The sequence below is a fragment of the Atractosteus spatula genome, chromosome 1 (genome assembly GCF_055471065.1).
Source record: "Atractosteus spatula isolate fAtrSpa1 chromosome 1, fAtrSpa1.hap1, whole genome shotgun sequence".
NCBI lineage: Eukaryota > Metazoa > Chordata > Actinopteri > Semionotiformes > Lepisosteidae > Atractosteus > Atractosteus spatula.
The window spans coordinates 76,143,228-76,158,000 of NC_142706.1; the positions used below are offsets into that span (position 1 = coordinate 76,143,228).

Genomic DNA, 14,773 nt, shown 5'->3' on the forward strand with positions numbered 1-14,773 from the left:
CGCTCTCCCTCTTTGCACGCACAGTCCAGACTGCGAGCAGAGCACAGCTCAGGGGGTCACAAGCCTGTTCCCACAATGCCAAGCCATGCCAGCAGGGGCAGAGCCAGCCCTCTGACATCATCGCAACAGGTCCCGGGGAAGGGGGAGGGGCTCTTCCTTCCTGACCTCACAGGCACGAGGTCACGACAGCACAGCTCCCATTCAGAGGAGAGAGCACATGAGACAGCACCGAGTCAGTCAGAATGCACGTAAACGCTGCTCTTACAATGCCAACATCCTGGAGGGCTTCAGGAAGTGATGTCACAAATTTATTGAGTCTTTTTCCTACAGATTATTAAACAAGCAAAAGCTTGTAAACTGGAAAGACTTCCAAGATCCAAGACTGCAGTCCTCAAGGACATCAGTAAGGCATTACTATATGTATTTTTTTTCTTCTACAACAAACGGGAACAATAATCTTTATTCTATATAGTGCCTTTCATCTTGAAAGCCTGCACTTTATAATAAAAACAAGGCAAGAATAAGAAGCTTGAAGAGAGGATCTGAAGGTGCTCATGGGCAGATCACTCCACAGCCCTGCAACAGAAAGCACTTTATTCCTGCTTCTGTTCTAAACAGTCCATACTCACCAACAACAGCGGCAGCACTGAAAGAGAGGGAAGTTTGCTGGTCCAGCTTTTCAGCTTGTTTTCTTTGTGTAGAAGGTGCCAAAGAGGAAACAAAGCGGATGTATTTTGGCCGGAGTCAGGCGCTCGCTGCTCCTATCCCACAAGCCCCAGTGCATCAGCGGACCTGCCCCAGGGCCAGTGTCACAGACGCCCCCCCCCCTCCTCGGCCCATTGTGTGCGTGACCCTGGGGCAAGGAGCGGTTCCCACACTGCCTCGCTGTACGCAGGGCCACGCACACCGCCTGTCTGCGCCACATTGTCCCCAGCCTCACGCCAGCTCACTTCTCACTATTGTACTTCCTCCAGCACGCACAAACACACACTTCCTCCGCTCAGCTGGCCATTCAAAACAAGCACAGCTGCCCCGCCGTCCCCACACTGCCGAGCCAGCCTGGAGCTGCACGCTTCACCTGCTGCATGGAAATTCAGAGCACCTCGAAGCTGCCAAACAGGGCTAACCTGCCAGGCAGCTAAACTGCAAAACAAAACTTGGATCGATCCCTTGTGCTCCGAGAACAACACCAGCTCCCTTCTTCGCCGGGGAAAACCCCAGGGCTTCAGGAGCTGCGCGTTTTGCAATTACATACATCTCGCAGTGCATGAAAAGACCCCAGCAGACAAACAGGATAATTAAAAGCACTTTGAGCTGGACTGGTATGTCACCTGCAGCCCTGATCTCAGTGGGCTAGAACCCAGGATCTTCATGATTTTCTTTAAACGACTGACTAATGTTTTACTATACATTAAGCCGGAGCGCGGAGCTGCACCTGCCCGCCGACCCAGGCTGTGAACCCTGCACTCGTGCACGCCGCCAGTGCAGAACCGCAGCCCAGCGGGGCCCTCGCCTTCACGCGCGAGAGCCCACCAGAGACGCAGCGCACAGGACTCTCGGCCGGGCTTTATTTAGCTTGTGGTCTGTCGCTGGCAGTTAGATCAACGCTTGTGCAGCAGCAGGAGAGCTGTAGCTCAGTTAACAGCTAACTGCAGTTAATCATTAAACGTTTGAACATTATGCTTTTACAGCTGGTAAGGAGTGCCTGTTTGCACTGACCAGGTCTGTGTATGCTGCTGCCTTCAAGATAACAGCTCCCATTGTTCTTAGATGCAGAAGCCATCTAAGACTTTGTACCGCTGCAGGTGCGAATGTCGATATAATACAAACCGCAGTGGAGCACGTACACTCAGTACTGCTGGCACGGGACCGGGACTGCCCCGTCTACTCCAGCCAGTGCACACCCATCGGAGCCCCCATGAACATTTCTGGGAGGATCAAGGTGAACACTAAAGCAAAACATAACACAACCAACTGCCCGACTTCCCCCCTTACTTCCACCTAAGAGAAACTCAAGGCAGCCCAGCCACTCCCAGCACCGAGGGAGACAGACTAGTCAGAGCGGTTCTCTGCCCACTCCTCCGACCAGCCGCACAGCCCGAGAGCGCAATTGAAAGGAGCAGCAGGAGCAAGGGCACTTTCAAGATACCGACATCAAGTCCCGACACCCCGACATCCCTGATAAACCCCACAATACGCTGCTCCTCTGCAATGTCACCAGACCAACAAGGCACGAACCTGGGCGCCAGCACACTCGTCCCTACCACTTCCTGCACAGCCTGACAAAGAGCGTATCAGGGGGCACGTCAGCGCAGTCTCTCCAAGCCCACAGCTCCCGTTTCCCTGGCCTTTCCGTCTGCTTCCTTTTACTGGCATGTCAGGACTCCTATTCTAGACAAACACCACAAGCCCAAGTACCCCTTCAACCTGGATCTGGCCTTTCCCCGGCTCTCAATAACAGACTCATGTCTTAAATCCTCTCCCTTTGCCGACGGGTTTCAGCTCCTCACACCACGCCCTCAGATCTCTGCTCGTCTTGACTCTGTTCCGAAGAGGATCCACAGCCAAACAGTTCTCTTTCTGCTTTCCCACATGGAAGTACTTGTTTCTACACCAGGTGTTCACTACACCGCACAGACTGTTACTGATCTTTACTGAAACTGATGTGTATAGTGATGTTCCAATCAGTCGTTTTTCAAGTTGGAGCTGCTTTAACCTTCACGCTCTCCGATGGCCTCGGTGCCTCTCCTGGATCACGCGGGCCTGGGAAGCATCCTGGTGCTTTTTCTAACCCACACCCTGCTGGAGCGCCTGTGTCCTCGGGACAGCACCCGCCCCAGGAGGGAGGGTGGGTTACACGGTCAGCGCTCCCAGAGAACGAGCTTGCTCTGAAGTCACCGTTTACACGCTGCTCAAGTGACGCGCGGTACCGCAGGAGCGCTCGTGGGCAGAAAAGCGACGGGTGGCTTCAGCGGCTCAGTGCGGGTCAGACCGGGAGGGACACACCCAGGCCCGACGCGAGCAGTCGCCCCAGCGAGACTAGAAACGCCACACTCATGTGGCCGCTTTATACAAGAGACCACTTTATTGGCCATACACAATTTCTTGTAGTAGGAATTCTTGTCTTTTCGCATACCCCAGCCTGCTCTCCATGAAACACACAGACAGGGTCAGGGCGCAGGGTCAGCCATCTATACTTTGGGGAGAGTATTCAGCGCAGCACACAGAGTCATTGTGTGTCAGCTCCAGGGCTCTGGGCTCAGTACTGTCCTCCGGTGCCCGTCTGTGTGGAGTTCACATGCTCTCCCTTGTGTTTGAATGACTTTTCATTGGCCTCACGAATGCCCTCCCACAGACACGCTTGTGAGCTGTGACTGGCAGCTCTGAATTGGGCCTTTACCATGACAGAAATGCCAACCTGGCAGAGAGCTGTGGACTGGCACAGCCTGCCTCAGCCTTCCCCAGAACGAGCACCTGCTGGCAGGATGGGGGACAAAGATTTTCAGAAGGCTGCCGTCACAAAAGGGACATCTCACAGGCAGCACCCTTCACGCAGCTGAGTGGAGCACAAGACATTCACCCCCTGGACAAGCAGCAAGACCAGTTTCTGTCTCCGGCACATCACAGCGCTCACCAAGCTGCCCAGAGATACAAGGCAATTTCTGTAAAAGAAAGACCAGCCCACACAATTGACCTGCGCTGTCAACCTCTGAAACTGACATTAAGCTTCAACAGTAAAGTCCAAAGAGCCCACATCACAAACTTTCGAATTTCATTTTCCCAATCGCATTCTAAGCACACTGCCAGTCAGCCACGCTCACTTCGCAGTTTGACACAATACGCTAGACCACAGCTTAAAGTGGTGTAGGTGTTTCACTTCTCAACTACATTTTTAACGTCACGATCTTTACTCCTCAAACGAGATGCAATCTGCAGCATGTGTGCAGTTTTGCTGTTGTCACACTAGTGCTACATGGATCTAGCACTGGTGCCCCCCCCCCAAAATTAAAACATTTACAGGCATGTCCCACACTGAAGGAGCTGAGCCTTCTCAGTCTTGAGCAGAGAAGACTGAGGGAAGCTGATACAAGTAACCAAAATCTGACAAAGTCAACGCAGTATAAGTCTTCAGAATCAACCGTTCCACTAAACATGAACCAGAGGGCAATAGTGGAAACTGCTTTTAAACCAGAAGTATTTTACACAAAGGTTGGTGGGAGAATGGAACAAGCTGCGTGCCCATTTGTTTGGAGCAACACCCTGGCATCTTTCAAGAACCGGCTAGATGAGACCCAATTAACTAACGGGCTGAAGTCTTCTCGTTTGAACCTCTCTAATTCAATAGAGCTGTAGTAGCAGCTCTACCTGCAAAAACTGTCAATTTAATATAATGAAAATGCTGGGAAAGATTATATTTTTCTTGCAGAGTTGCATAACAAAACAAGAAGCGTGAATTATCGTCAGCTGGATTGCTGTATTTTAGTCAAGCTTTGTGAAGAGAATGATCAGCGTGTACAGTGGCATGAAAAACATCAGAAAGTAAAGAAAAAAAGGATACACATGAAATCAGACCACAGCTACCAGTCAACTGCAGAACACAGAACTGGGGCAGAATGCAAGTCCAACACACTTCCTACAGACACCTCTCCACACAGGTACTAACACTTTCCAGATGGAAACATTAATAAGACCGATTGAAAGGTTGTCTTAATGTGTAAACAAGTTCAACTGATAACGTTCTCGGGCCTTTCAGGCCTGAGGCACTGCTTATTCCTACAATAATTAAACAGAAGTTTCTCAGGCGAGTACGATCCAAAACTGAAAATATGCAACCCAATTAATAAACAAATATGAAACACGGAAGGAAATCAAACACTGTACAGAAAACAATACAGCAGCTAAAACCAGGCAGCACCAACAGCTGTCTTGTAAAGAAACGTTCTCACTCCTGATGTAGAAGCTGCCCAGGATGGGGCAGGTCTCTAACAGGGAGCAGACACACCAGGGGCAGCCTGGCCTCTTTCAAAGCCTTAAATCCGAGAAATGGATTAAACACTGCAGTACTGTGAAGAGTCTGAGTCAATAAGAGGCCTTAAATTAATTCTTTAATGCATTTTCCTTGAGAAACAACAAAATGGGTAGGCCAAAATGTTAAGCCATAATTCTGAAACAATTAATTTAGGATTAACAGTTAAGGATTTAATTCAAATTCAGGATTTAAATAATGTTGATATACATACAGTGTGATTGCTGAAATCAGATGGATTGATAATTGCGGTAAGTCTTAATATGTGCACTGTGGAAATGGAATTCCAGATTCCAATTCCATTGGAATTTTCTGAAAACTTCCAATCTTCACCCTCGGGCTCAAAATGAACAATTTCCGAGAAATATTCAGAACAGTCATTTCTGTAAACTGAAAACTGCAACACTGAAAAGGGACAAGCCCATTTATACCAAACACAGTCAAGGGCCTCATTACTCAAACCGCCAACACATTTAACCCAAATTCCTCAAACAAGTGCCCGTCGAGTAGAACTCATGTCTGTCAGTAGAAAACGTACTCTAAACTAGCTTTACGCAGTGGTGAAGACACGGTGCAAGACCCAGCAGTGAAGCAGATAGATTCTTATTCCTATTTACTTTCAGGACATGCAGAGTACAGCAGACAAAACCACACAATGTAGACAGTACATTACAAAACAGTCAATAATAAAACAATGACAGTATGTACATGCAATAAACTGAGCAATCAGTGCACGGAAGAGAAGCAAAGTGCAGAGTGCAGAGGTGTGTTTTGTTCTGATGCATTGCACAGTAAGCTGTGTATCATGCGCACTGCCATAGGGTAGAAGCTGTTCTTAAGCCTAGAGCTCTGTGCTTTAACAGCGCAATCCCGCCTGCCAGAGCACAGGGGGGAGAAGTTCGTGGCCGGGACAGCTGGGATCCCGAGTGATGGACAGTGCTCTATTGTGACAGTAAATTTCATGGATTGATGGTAAATCACATCCTTTATCATGGATGGTGAACAGGAATATCAAGATCCCCATAAAACCAGAATCAAAACTTAATGTTTCAGGCATTCGAAATATTCATATTTCCAAGCCGTAAGTTGGGACCTGTTGCATTATTTTAAGAGGAAATCAAGTTTTTGCTTAGCTTGAAAAACTACAATTATGTTCCACGGCGTCATCAAAAAGTATTTGTTCTTTTTTTATCATCACCAAATGCGCAGTGTTAATTGCAGTCATTGGGGAGGGAATATTTCACAAGCTGAAGGTGGATTTGTCAGATCAGCACTGCCTGTTTACACACCAGTATTGCACAAGACGCAGCCCTGTGTGAAGACCCTGGGTTATCGGCTGTTGTCTAACAGGTTTCCTGTAGTAAAACTCTGGCAGGCAGAAGGAAAGAGGTGGGGCGCAGAGGACATGGAGGACAGCAGCCACCGCAGCTACAGGAAGGCATGCCCACAGCCCGGGCCTGGCAGTGGCTCCCAGACTCGGGTCCCAGTGCTCTTCTGCAACCAAGACACTGTCTCCCGTGTGCCCAGGGGAGAGAAAACAAATTCTCACTTTCGCTCTTTAACTAATCGCACATCCTGTTTTCCCTCCTGTGCCTGGATTCCCAGAAGCTCAGCAGACTGGTGAAAAACACCGCCTGTACACGCGAAGCTGCGATGGCAGAGCGCCGCCTTCCCCCGCATCTTTAATTAATGTCAACAGGGTGGTTACGGCTGCAGGTCAGCGATCGAGCGGATTCAGATGAGAGGACTACACGGGCCTGCTCCGAGCTGAACGCTGTGCTCTCCGCACTCCCCACAGGACAGGGCTCGACGCGCTGGGGGCACTGAGGGTCCCTGCCCTGAGGTGGCCCGGCTCCTGGCGGCCCTGCGCCACACGCCACCGTGCGGGCTCATCGCTCTTCGGGAGCGCGAACCCGAGGCGCAGCCACCTAGCGCTGGAGAAGAACGATGGTGCGAGAGTCGGGCTGCGTTCTCACTCGCACCCACACACACTCATTCACACTTGCCTGGAGGGCAAGAAGCTGGGGGTGGGGGTCATGTGCGGAGCACGAGAAGAAGCACAGATTCGAAGTCAGCTGCGCTGTCTGGCACACCCGGCTCGCACGCAGACCGACCCTGCGGGGAAGAGCAAGCTTGGACAGAGACGTCCCATCATGCACCGCACGCTTGCCGTGAGCACGCACCCAGCTCCGGAGCATCAGGCTTCCTGGTTTGTCAAGCACATGGGAATGCCCCTGGGAAGCAGAAACAGTGCAAATAAACACACCAAAACCAACAGCCTGCCGCATAGGTTCTGGCAAACAAGGGCCAAGGCCACTAGCTCATTTACCAACACAGAAGACAGCACTCCTCAGGAGGACTGATGCAATGCTAAACCACCACACTCCCTCTTCTTAAGCCCAGAAAACAGATAGTAAACAGTGATGAGAGGGGGCTGCTCACCACCTACTACATCTCCTGGAGAATCCTTTTAGGGGTGACCAACAGAAAGTACATGGCTCCCCTGTGACAGCACCTGGACGCCACAACACACCTCGAACAGCTCGCTTTCTTTGAACCAGTAAGAGCTCAGATCGCGAGAGCTGTCTGGATCACTCACGCCAGCCGCGATCCCCGAGCAAGACGAGTAATTGGATTGTGATGCGACTGCTCAAGGGCACGAATGATCAGAACGGCCCATTATGGAAGGAAGAAATCTGTTCTGGTTTTACATACAGAGACTCTTTTAACAGGGGCGTAACCTCAGAGGACTCTCACCCACCCCACACCATATTGTGTGTGCTGGCCTGTACCCCCCTTTCACAAGACTAAAGCTCAGCTCAAGAATGCGATTCCAGCGTTGCGCGGCTTGCACCTCGATGGGCTGGCAACGATGTCAGGAGCAGCAGGATTCCTCAGGCTACTTGACAAGGCGCTATATAAATGTGAGGAATTCTTATTTTTGAAGCAGTGGGGACAGTGGGGACAGTCAGAGAGCCGTCCCCCGCAGAGCCCTGGTGCACTCACCGCGACACCAGGGGCACCAGGAAGCCCGCTCCAGCGCAGAGCTGTGCGGACAGCCAGCTCAGCTACTCCGACAGCTCCTTCTGCCCACTCCACTCTGGACCACCTTCCCAATCAGCAGCAGTGATGGCGCCCCCAGTCAGCCAAGTCCTGACATGTCACGGACTCAAGCCCCGGCTTATTCGCAAGCCCACAGATCGACCCCCTTCAATTACAGGCCACATTAAAAGCAAATGCAGGAACCAGAAGCCTCTCCACCTGCACACACTCTGCCTCACGTCAATGCAATTATTTAATGGTTGAAGTTTTCTTTTTTCCTTTTTCCCCCTCTCATATGATCAGCCTCTGTGCGCTGAAACCGAAACATGTTTCCCTTTGTTCTCCGGGGCTGTTTCCTGCCATTAAAAGTTGAATGCACTGTAACTTCCCCCAATTTCCTCACTTCAAATTCACACATGGTCCCGTCACTGAAACAAGCCATGGTCATTAGGAGTCCAGCTATCAGATCTGAAAACAAAGAAGGAAATATTATATTTACCGTACAACTGCATTCTAGGGCACGAGGGAATTCTAAAGACAGGACCTGGACAATAAGCTCAATATTGTTCAAATGCTTTTCAATTCAAACAGGGCTGTTCATTTTCTGATCCACCGCGGAGGGAAGAGAATCTCTGAATTGCTCCTCCTGAGGCATTAACGATTAGCAGCTCAGTGCTTACAAAAATTAATTCTTTGTCTTCATGAATTCATGCATCGTGGGCACGCACACAGAATGTCAGTGACAACACCCTCCCTGGAGAGTAAGGCTGTGCAGAACTGAATGTCAGCCGACAAGACTCTCTCCCAAACAGCCAGGCTATTATGCAAATGCTCTCCACAGCCGAAGGAGAAGAGAGGCTGGAATACTGAAGCAAGGGTGCTTAGTACAGGGGTCCCCAACTTTGCTTCTGGGGACCCCCACTCCAGCTGGAGGTCTTTTTACAGCCCAGCGCTTTACTTAACCTTCTAATTTCATTAGCGTTTCTGTTAACTACAAAGGCAAATCCTAACTGGAATCTCTGCAAGTTGATTTTTCTATTCAAAGGTTGGAGATCTGACACTATGTGTGAAATTAGATGGTTAAAAGGTTAACTTGGAAGATCTTTAGGAACTAAAATGAGGGTGAAGTGAATTGTACAATTAATCAGTTAAGGGTTTGATTAAGGGCCCAGCTGGAATGAAACCAGCAGTTCTGTGGGTCCCCAAGATCAGGAACTTCAGGGGACCCCTGGACCAAAGCACCTCTCTCGCACCTGACCTTTGGAGAACCCAACATGAGCAAATGAGGCTTTCCCCCTTGCTGACCTGCACCCCCAACAAGCCCAGACCAGTGTGGTCCCCTGTGGTGGGCACAGACCCCAGTCCAGTGCCCACACTGGCCCAGCTCACACAGAGGCTCTGGGAAGAGGCCAGGTCTCACCGCGGCCCGAGACTTCGCCACAGAGGTGGGCCCCTCACGCCCCTCTCCCTGCACAAGCACAGCGACACTCGCCGAGCCTGCACATAGCAGGACAGTACCACCTCGGAAACAGCAGCATACCAACCCCAACCCGCTTATCTGTCCCTGCTTTAACCCCTCCTCGGCCCACTAAGTCAAGAGACCTGTGTGCAGCTTTGAGAAAGTTGGTTTCATTAAGTATAAAAAAACATTCGATTTTAAATAAGAAGGTTATAATTTGCGAATGTTGATCGCCCGTGTAGTACTGAGAAGCTCAGCAAGCTTCAACAAACACCTTCACGGGAGATGAGATGCCTTTGGAAAGAAACTCAGTTTGCAGGCGTAGCACATGGAGAGGCGGATCCCAGCTCAGGCCCTCCCATCCTAGCCGAGAGCGTGCTTCCACTAGCAAGGAGGCCTCTGTCCTTGAAGAGCACTGTGCTACTGGAAAGAACCTTACAGTTCTCCACCGCTAGTGAACCAAACTATAACACAGTGTACTAGTGAGAATATTTGCAATTATTCCACAATCATAGCGTGATGATTGAACCACTCTGTGGATGGTACAAGGCTCATCAATGACTCACACACAGTCACTCCTGAGCCAGTGTGAGTCATGTCAATACAGAGATATAGTATGAGTTGGCAGCCTGGGGGAGGTTTAAATGACTAAAGATCAATTGGTACAGAGGCAGGCTCCTTTAGTCTCTGGACCATAGAGACTGTCTTGCTTCAGGGGGCTGATGAGCTACTGCAGGCAGAAACCAGGATGTGTCTCAGACTGCACTGCTGTACTGCCCTTCGCTGACAAGCCACCACACTGGCCTCCTTTACCACTCTGGGTCATCAGAAAGTTCACCTTTCAACCCACCCTGCCCCCTTGGTCAAGCAGTAGCTGTGTGACCCCAATGCTTTGTCCTGCCGTCTCCTAAAGATACCCCATATTGGGCATCACTTGTTCCAGATTACCAAGAACCCACTGCGTGTAGACATGCTTCCTGTTCTTCCCCTGAACGGACTGCCTGCTGGTCTCCACTTGTCTCCCCATGGCCTCCTTCCGCTACTGCTGCCTGCAGCACACCTGACCACACAAGCCGCAACACATGGACTGTGCAACACGCCCCTGGGCTGACACTGCATATGCCTCCTAGGATCTTACAGTCTATAAAAGACTGTCCCCCAGGACCACTCCAGGTGCTCTCTGAACTCTTTCCAAGCCCAAATTAACCAGCTACTCTTCATGAGGTCTCACTAGCTACTGTAAAGCTTGATTTAAAAACCTCACTTGAAGGCCCTACTCCTGTCCTCACAGCGATGCAGGTCAGGCAGTAGGGCCGTTATCTCTCGGCAGCTGTACTGTACTCCAGTCCTGTACTGCAGCTCTGCCCGAGAGTGTCCAGCACACAGCAAGGAAGGATGCTTTTTCTGAAGTCCTCAAGAATCATTAATGCCTACACTTGTTTGCAGTTTACTATGCTTGCCATAGTAGGGGCAGCGCAGCATAGTGGGTAAGTGACAGGTAGGCTATGGGTTTGAGTGCCTGCTTCAGACACGGCTGTTGTGTCTCTGGAGGGTGGGAGTCGCCTGCTCTCTTGTCCAGTTAACACTACAACACCAGCAAGAGCAGCTAGCAGGAGCACTAGTTCGCAATTTGTGTAGCAATGCAGTCGAAACGTGAACCAATTTCACCGACCCGTTAAACGCTGCCACAGCCGGGAGGAAGTGGTGCCCAGGAACTGAAACAGAGCAGCTGCAAGTTCCTGTGCCGGACTGACGTCGCAGCAGGCTGCTGGCTCCTGACGACCAGCATCATCGCAGACCACACCACAGGGGGGCACAGTGCCGTCAGGTACGTTCTGTTCTCACATCTCTCCGGCCAGAAGGACCCCACACCTGCCGTCTCTCTCCCCAGCCTCGGTTTTCACACAGCAGGGTCGGACAGAGCCTCAGGCCTCAGACCCAAAATCATCTGCAGCAGCAGCTCAACTAACCAGAACAGAGCTGCTCTGAACACACAGCCCAGCTTCAGAACCACGAGCCACACAGCCTGAAACAGCTGCAGGAGCAGAAACCTACACTTATATTTAACACGTGAGAACTCACATGTTCAGGGCAAGAGATCATTTGCATTCTCTAACTTTCACTCTGCTAAATAAGAGCAACTCACAAAGCATTCATTCACTCCAATTCCCTATTCCCTCTGCTGACTTCAAAGGAAAGATGGTGATTTTTGTCACTTTGGGAGTGAAACTGTTAGCAGCAGCTTAGACATTCATGTCCACAGAGCTAGGGGCAGTGCTGTAATGTACTGCCAATTCACTCCGATGGCCACGCTGCTGTTCCACACCACACAAGACATCTGAGCTGCTGCGAAGACCACACTTCACTGTTCAAGTCTCGGCCCCGATCCGTGCAAATTAGCAACACACACCTCACAACCTGCCAGCTAAGGCAGTACATCACTTCCCAGGTGGTCAGGCCTGGCCTGAGGGCCACAGCCCAGCAGGTTTCATGGGTGACCCTCAATCAGCGCTTGATACTGCAAGGCGAGTGTGCAGTTGTGCGACTGCAAAAAGTCAAGTGTCGTTAATGCTATCAAATAATGCTGTTCCACGTTCCCTGTTTTGAGTCTTCAAATCGATGTATTAAGACTTGCAATCGTAAGGTATATTATATACATACAATTTTCAGTTCAGTAGATATGAGATCTCGATCTTCCCTTGTGTGTTGGATAAGTTATGCACTGCCTCTGTACCCATATATAAAATACTCAGCTGAGAGCTCTTACCGTGCAGACAATGTACACGATCTACGCTCATTCTTTTTTTTTAAACAACTGTTTTTCTGTGTTTTTCCACGTTCACCAGGTGAATTTCGGTAACGGCATTTTAAAATTTAGTATACTTGCATAATCTAAGCTACAATAGTTTGCAATAAATAGGTATGAAGTGGCAAAACTCTACTAAGAATCGATTTTGTTTCGCAAATATCCCGAAAGAAGGCATAATTCAGGTAGACAAGGCGGGCCCGGGAGGGGAACGATTTTCAGATTTTGAAAACACGCACACCAGGCTCCGTGCCCACACACCCCGGCTCCGGGACCAGGACAAGCCAGCACACCCGGGGACCCCACGGGGACCCCTCTCCTTCCCCCTCTGAGGCCAAGCACGACCGATGGAAAAAGTCAACAGTTCGGTAACCTGGCCTGTAGGTGCGTCTCCCCTCCACCTGGATCTGGGCTGCTCGTGTAAAAATTAACCACACGAAGCTCAAAAGAAGACCACCCTGCGTCCCTACTCCCGCACCGTCTGGCTCTCGACCGAGGACCTGTTCATTGCTGATACTGCCGTCCGATTTTTTTTTAAATCTAGTTACACAGTATAAAACGATCCTTTCTCGTAATAAACACGCCGGTGAGAAGTGGCTGATTTACAAACAAAACAGTGGCTCCTACCTGTTTTGTTTTTTCCAGTTTGACCGGTTTTGTTATTCAGTGCACTAAGGAAATGATTTCCTTGCCCGTAACGAGAGAAATAAGGAAAAAAACAAGCACACAAGGGTTTTATGTCGCCAATACTAAAACAGGCTAGAGTGGTGTCTTTTAACATACATAAAAGCACCTCGCTAGTGCCAGCAAGTTTTGCGGACCCACCAGCGAGCCAGGCGGACATTTCTCAGCTCTGAAGCCTGCAGGACTCCGGCTGGACGACCACAGCCCGACCTACCTCCACCCGAGCCCAGCGCTGCTGTCCAGCAGCCGGGAAGGACGCACAGCAACAGCCACAGCACCTCGGTCTTCATCTCCCCACTCTCCGCTCTCCGGCTAGCTGGTCCCAACACCTTTCGCCTTCTGGGATTTTAAATGCTGCTCATGCTGGCGGTTGTATTTCCTCTTTTCAAAGTGCACGGTGGAGAGGAGCTGCAGCTACCGGCAGGAGTATCCCAGCGGGGCGAAATAATCCCGAGATATTAAGTGGTATCTATCCCCAGACGGAGCAGAGCAAATGCTAGCCGCCCTGAGTGAATCTAGATATTAGCCGTCTCTCTCAAGCCGTCTCCCTGCAGCGCCGCATGAACTTTACAGAGACAGCACACGTCTTCCCCATTCACCGCTCACAAAACATTTAAAAATACTGCTTGTGCAGGATTTTGGAAGTTGATCCCCCGTTTTCCTATTTCAGGAAGTCTAGATGAATCCGCGGAGCACGGCGAGAAATCGCTCTCCTCTCACAGCCTCGCTCCTCCCCAAGCGCTCTGCAATAGTTTGAACAATACAGTTTCTTCTGCTGTGGCCTTTCTGCTGCGCCTCAGAGGCAGGTCCCGGGAAACGCTCCTCACGCAGCACAGGACCCAGACAGGACGCGCACGAACCGAGCTCTCCCGCACCGCAAAGCTGAGCGACTGGAGGGGGGTACAGGCCCGCCCCCCGCACGTCACACAGGTACAAAGCCGAGCTCACGGCTAAAAGCACGGGTTATTTACATTGCATGTCAGGTGATAAGAAAAAAACCCAACATTTTCGGTTTCCTAAAAATTACTTCGACCTATTTGACGAACGCTGGCAGACGTCCCCGTTCTAATTCGTACTGCCATGACTATTGTTATATCTATTTTCCACCTCATTCCCCTTCAGCCCAATAAAATAAATACTATTAAACTGGCTTTATTCTAAGAGTGTGTCAGGAAATTGGCCGTAATGTAAATCTGACTGGATCTGGGCGTTCTTTCCAGTGGCACCCGTCTCTGCGGTAGTAACAGCAATGAAAACTTCAAGTTAATGCACAAATTCATCAGTTAATACACTGTAGGTTCTGGATAAAATCTTTTAATTCATTTGCTTTGATCAAATCTAACAATAAATAACAAGGGGAAATATAATTTTCTTGTAACCTCTTTTCTTTTTGTACATTTTGTATAAACTATAGCTATAAAACTATTGTAACCCTTCTGGGCCGGAGGTCAGGCTGAGTGGCTGTTTAAATGGAGACATTTACAGTAAATAATGAATCCTGAATATGCAAAATGTCCTACATCTGTGAACAGCAGTTTTTAATTTCATGTTAAGAGAATAATGGCGTTATTGTATCCCTGTTGTGAACTACTTTCCCACTTAAAGTGCTGATTCACAGTTATTACAAGGAAGAGATCAGCTATGAATGGAAAAACAAAGAGAAATAAACAACGACAGTAGTGGGCAGCACTGCGGTGCAGTGGCCAGCATTCCTGGGGTTCAATCCCAGGCCTGGGGTACTGTCTGTGTGGAGTCT

At 49.9% G+C, this 14,773-nt stretch overlaps 1 protein-coding gene across 1 annotated transcript in view; it reads right to left on the reverse strand.

Moving 5' to 3' along the window:
* Positions 1 to 13,888, reverse strand: part of sema4f (sema domain, immunoglobulin domain (Ig), transmembrane domain (TM) and short cytoplasmic domain, (semaphorin) 4F) — a 57,134-nt gene extending 43,246 nt beyond the window's left edge. The window contains exon 1 of the mRNA XM_088919701.1: positions 13,232 to 13,888. Within this exon, the coding sequence (XP_088775827.1) occupies positions 13,232 to 13,307 (76 nt within the window). The 5' untranslated portion in view covers positions 13,308 to 13,888. The remainder of the gene's footprint in view (positions 1 to 13,231) is intronic.
* Positions 13,889 to 14,773: the final 885 nt, after the last annotated feature.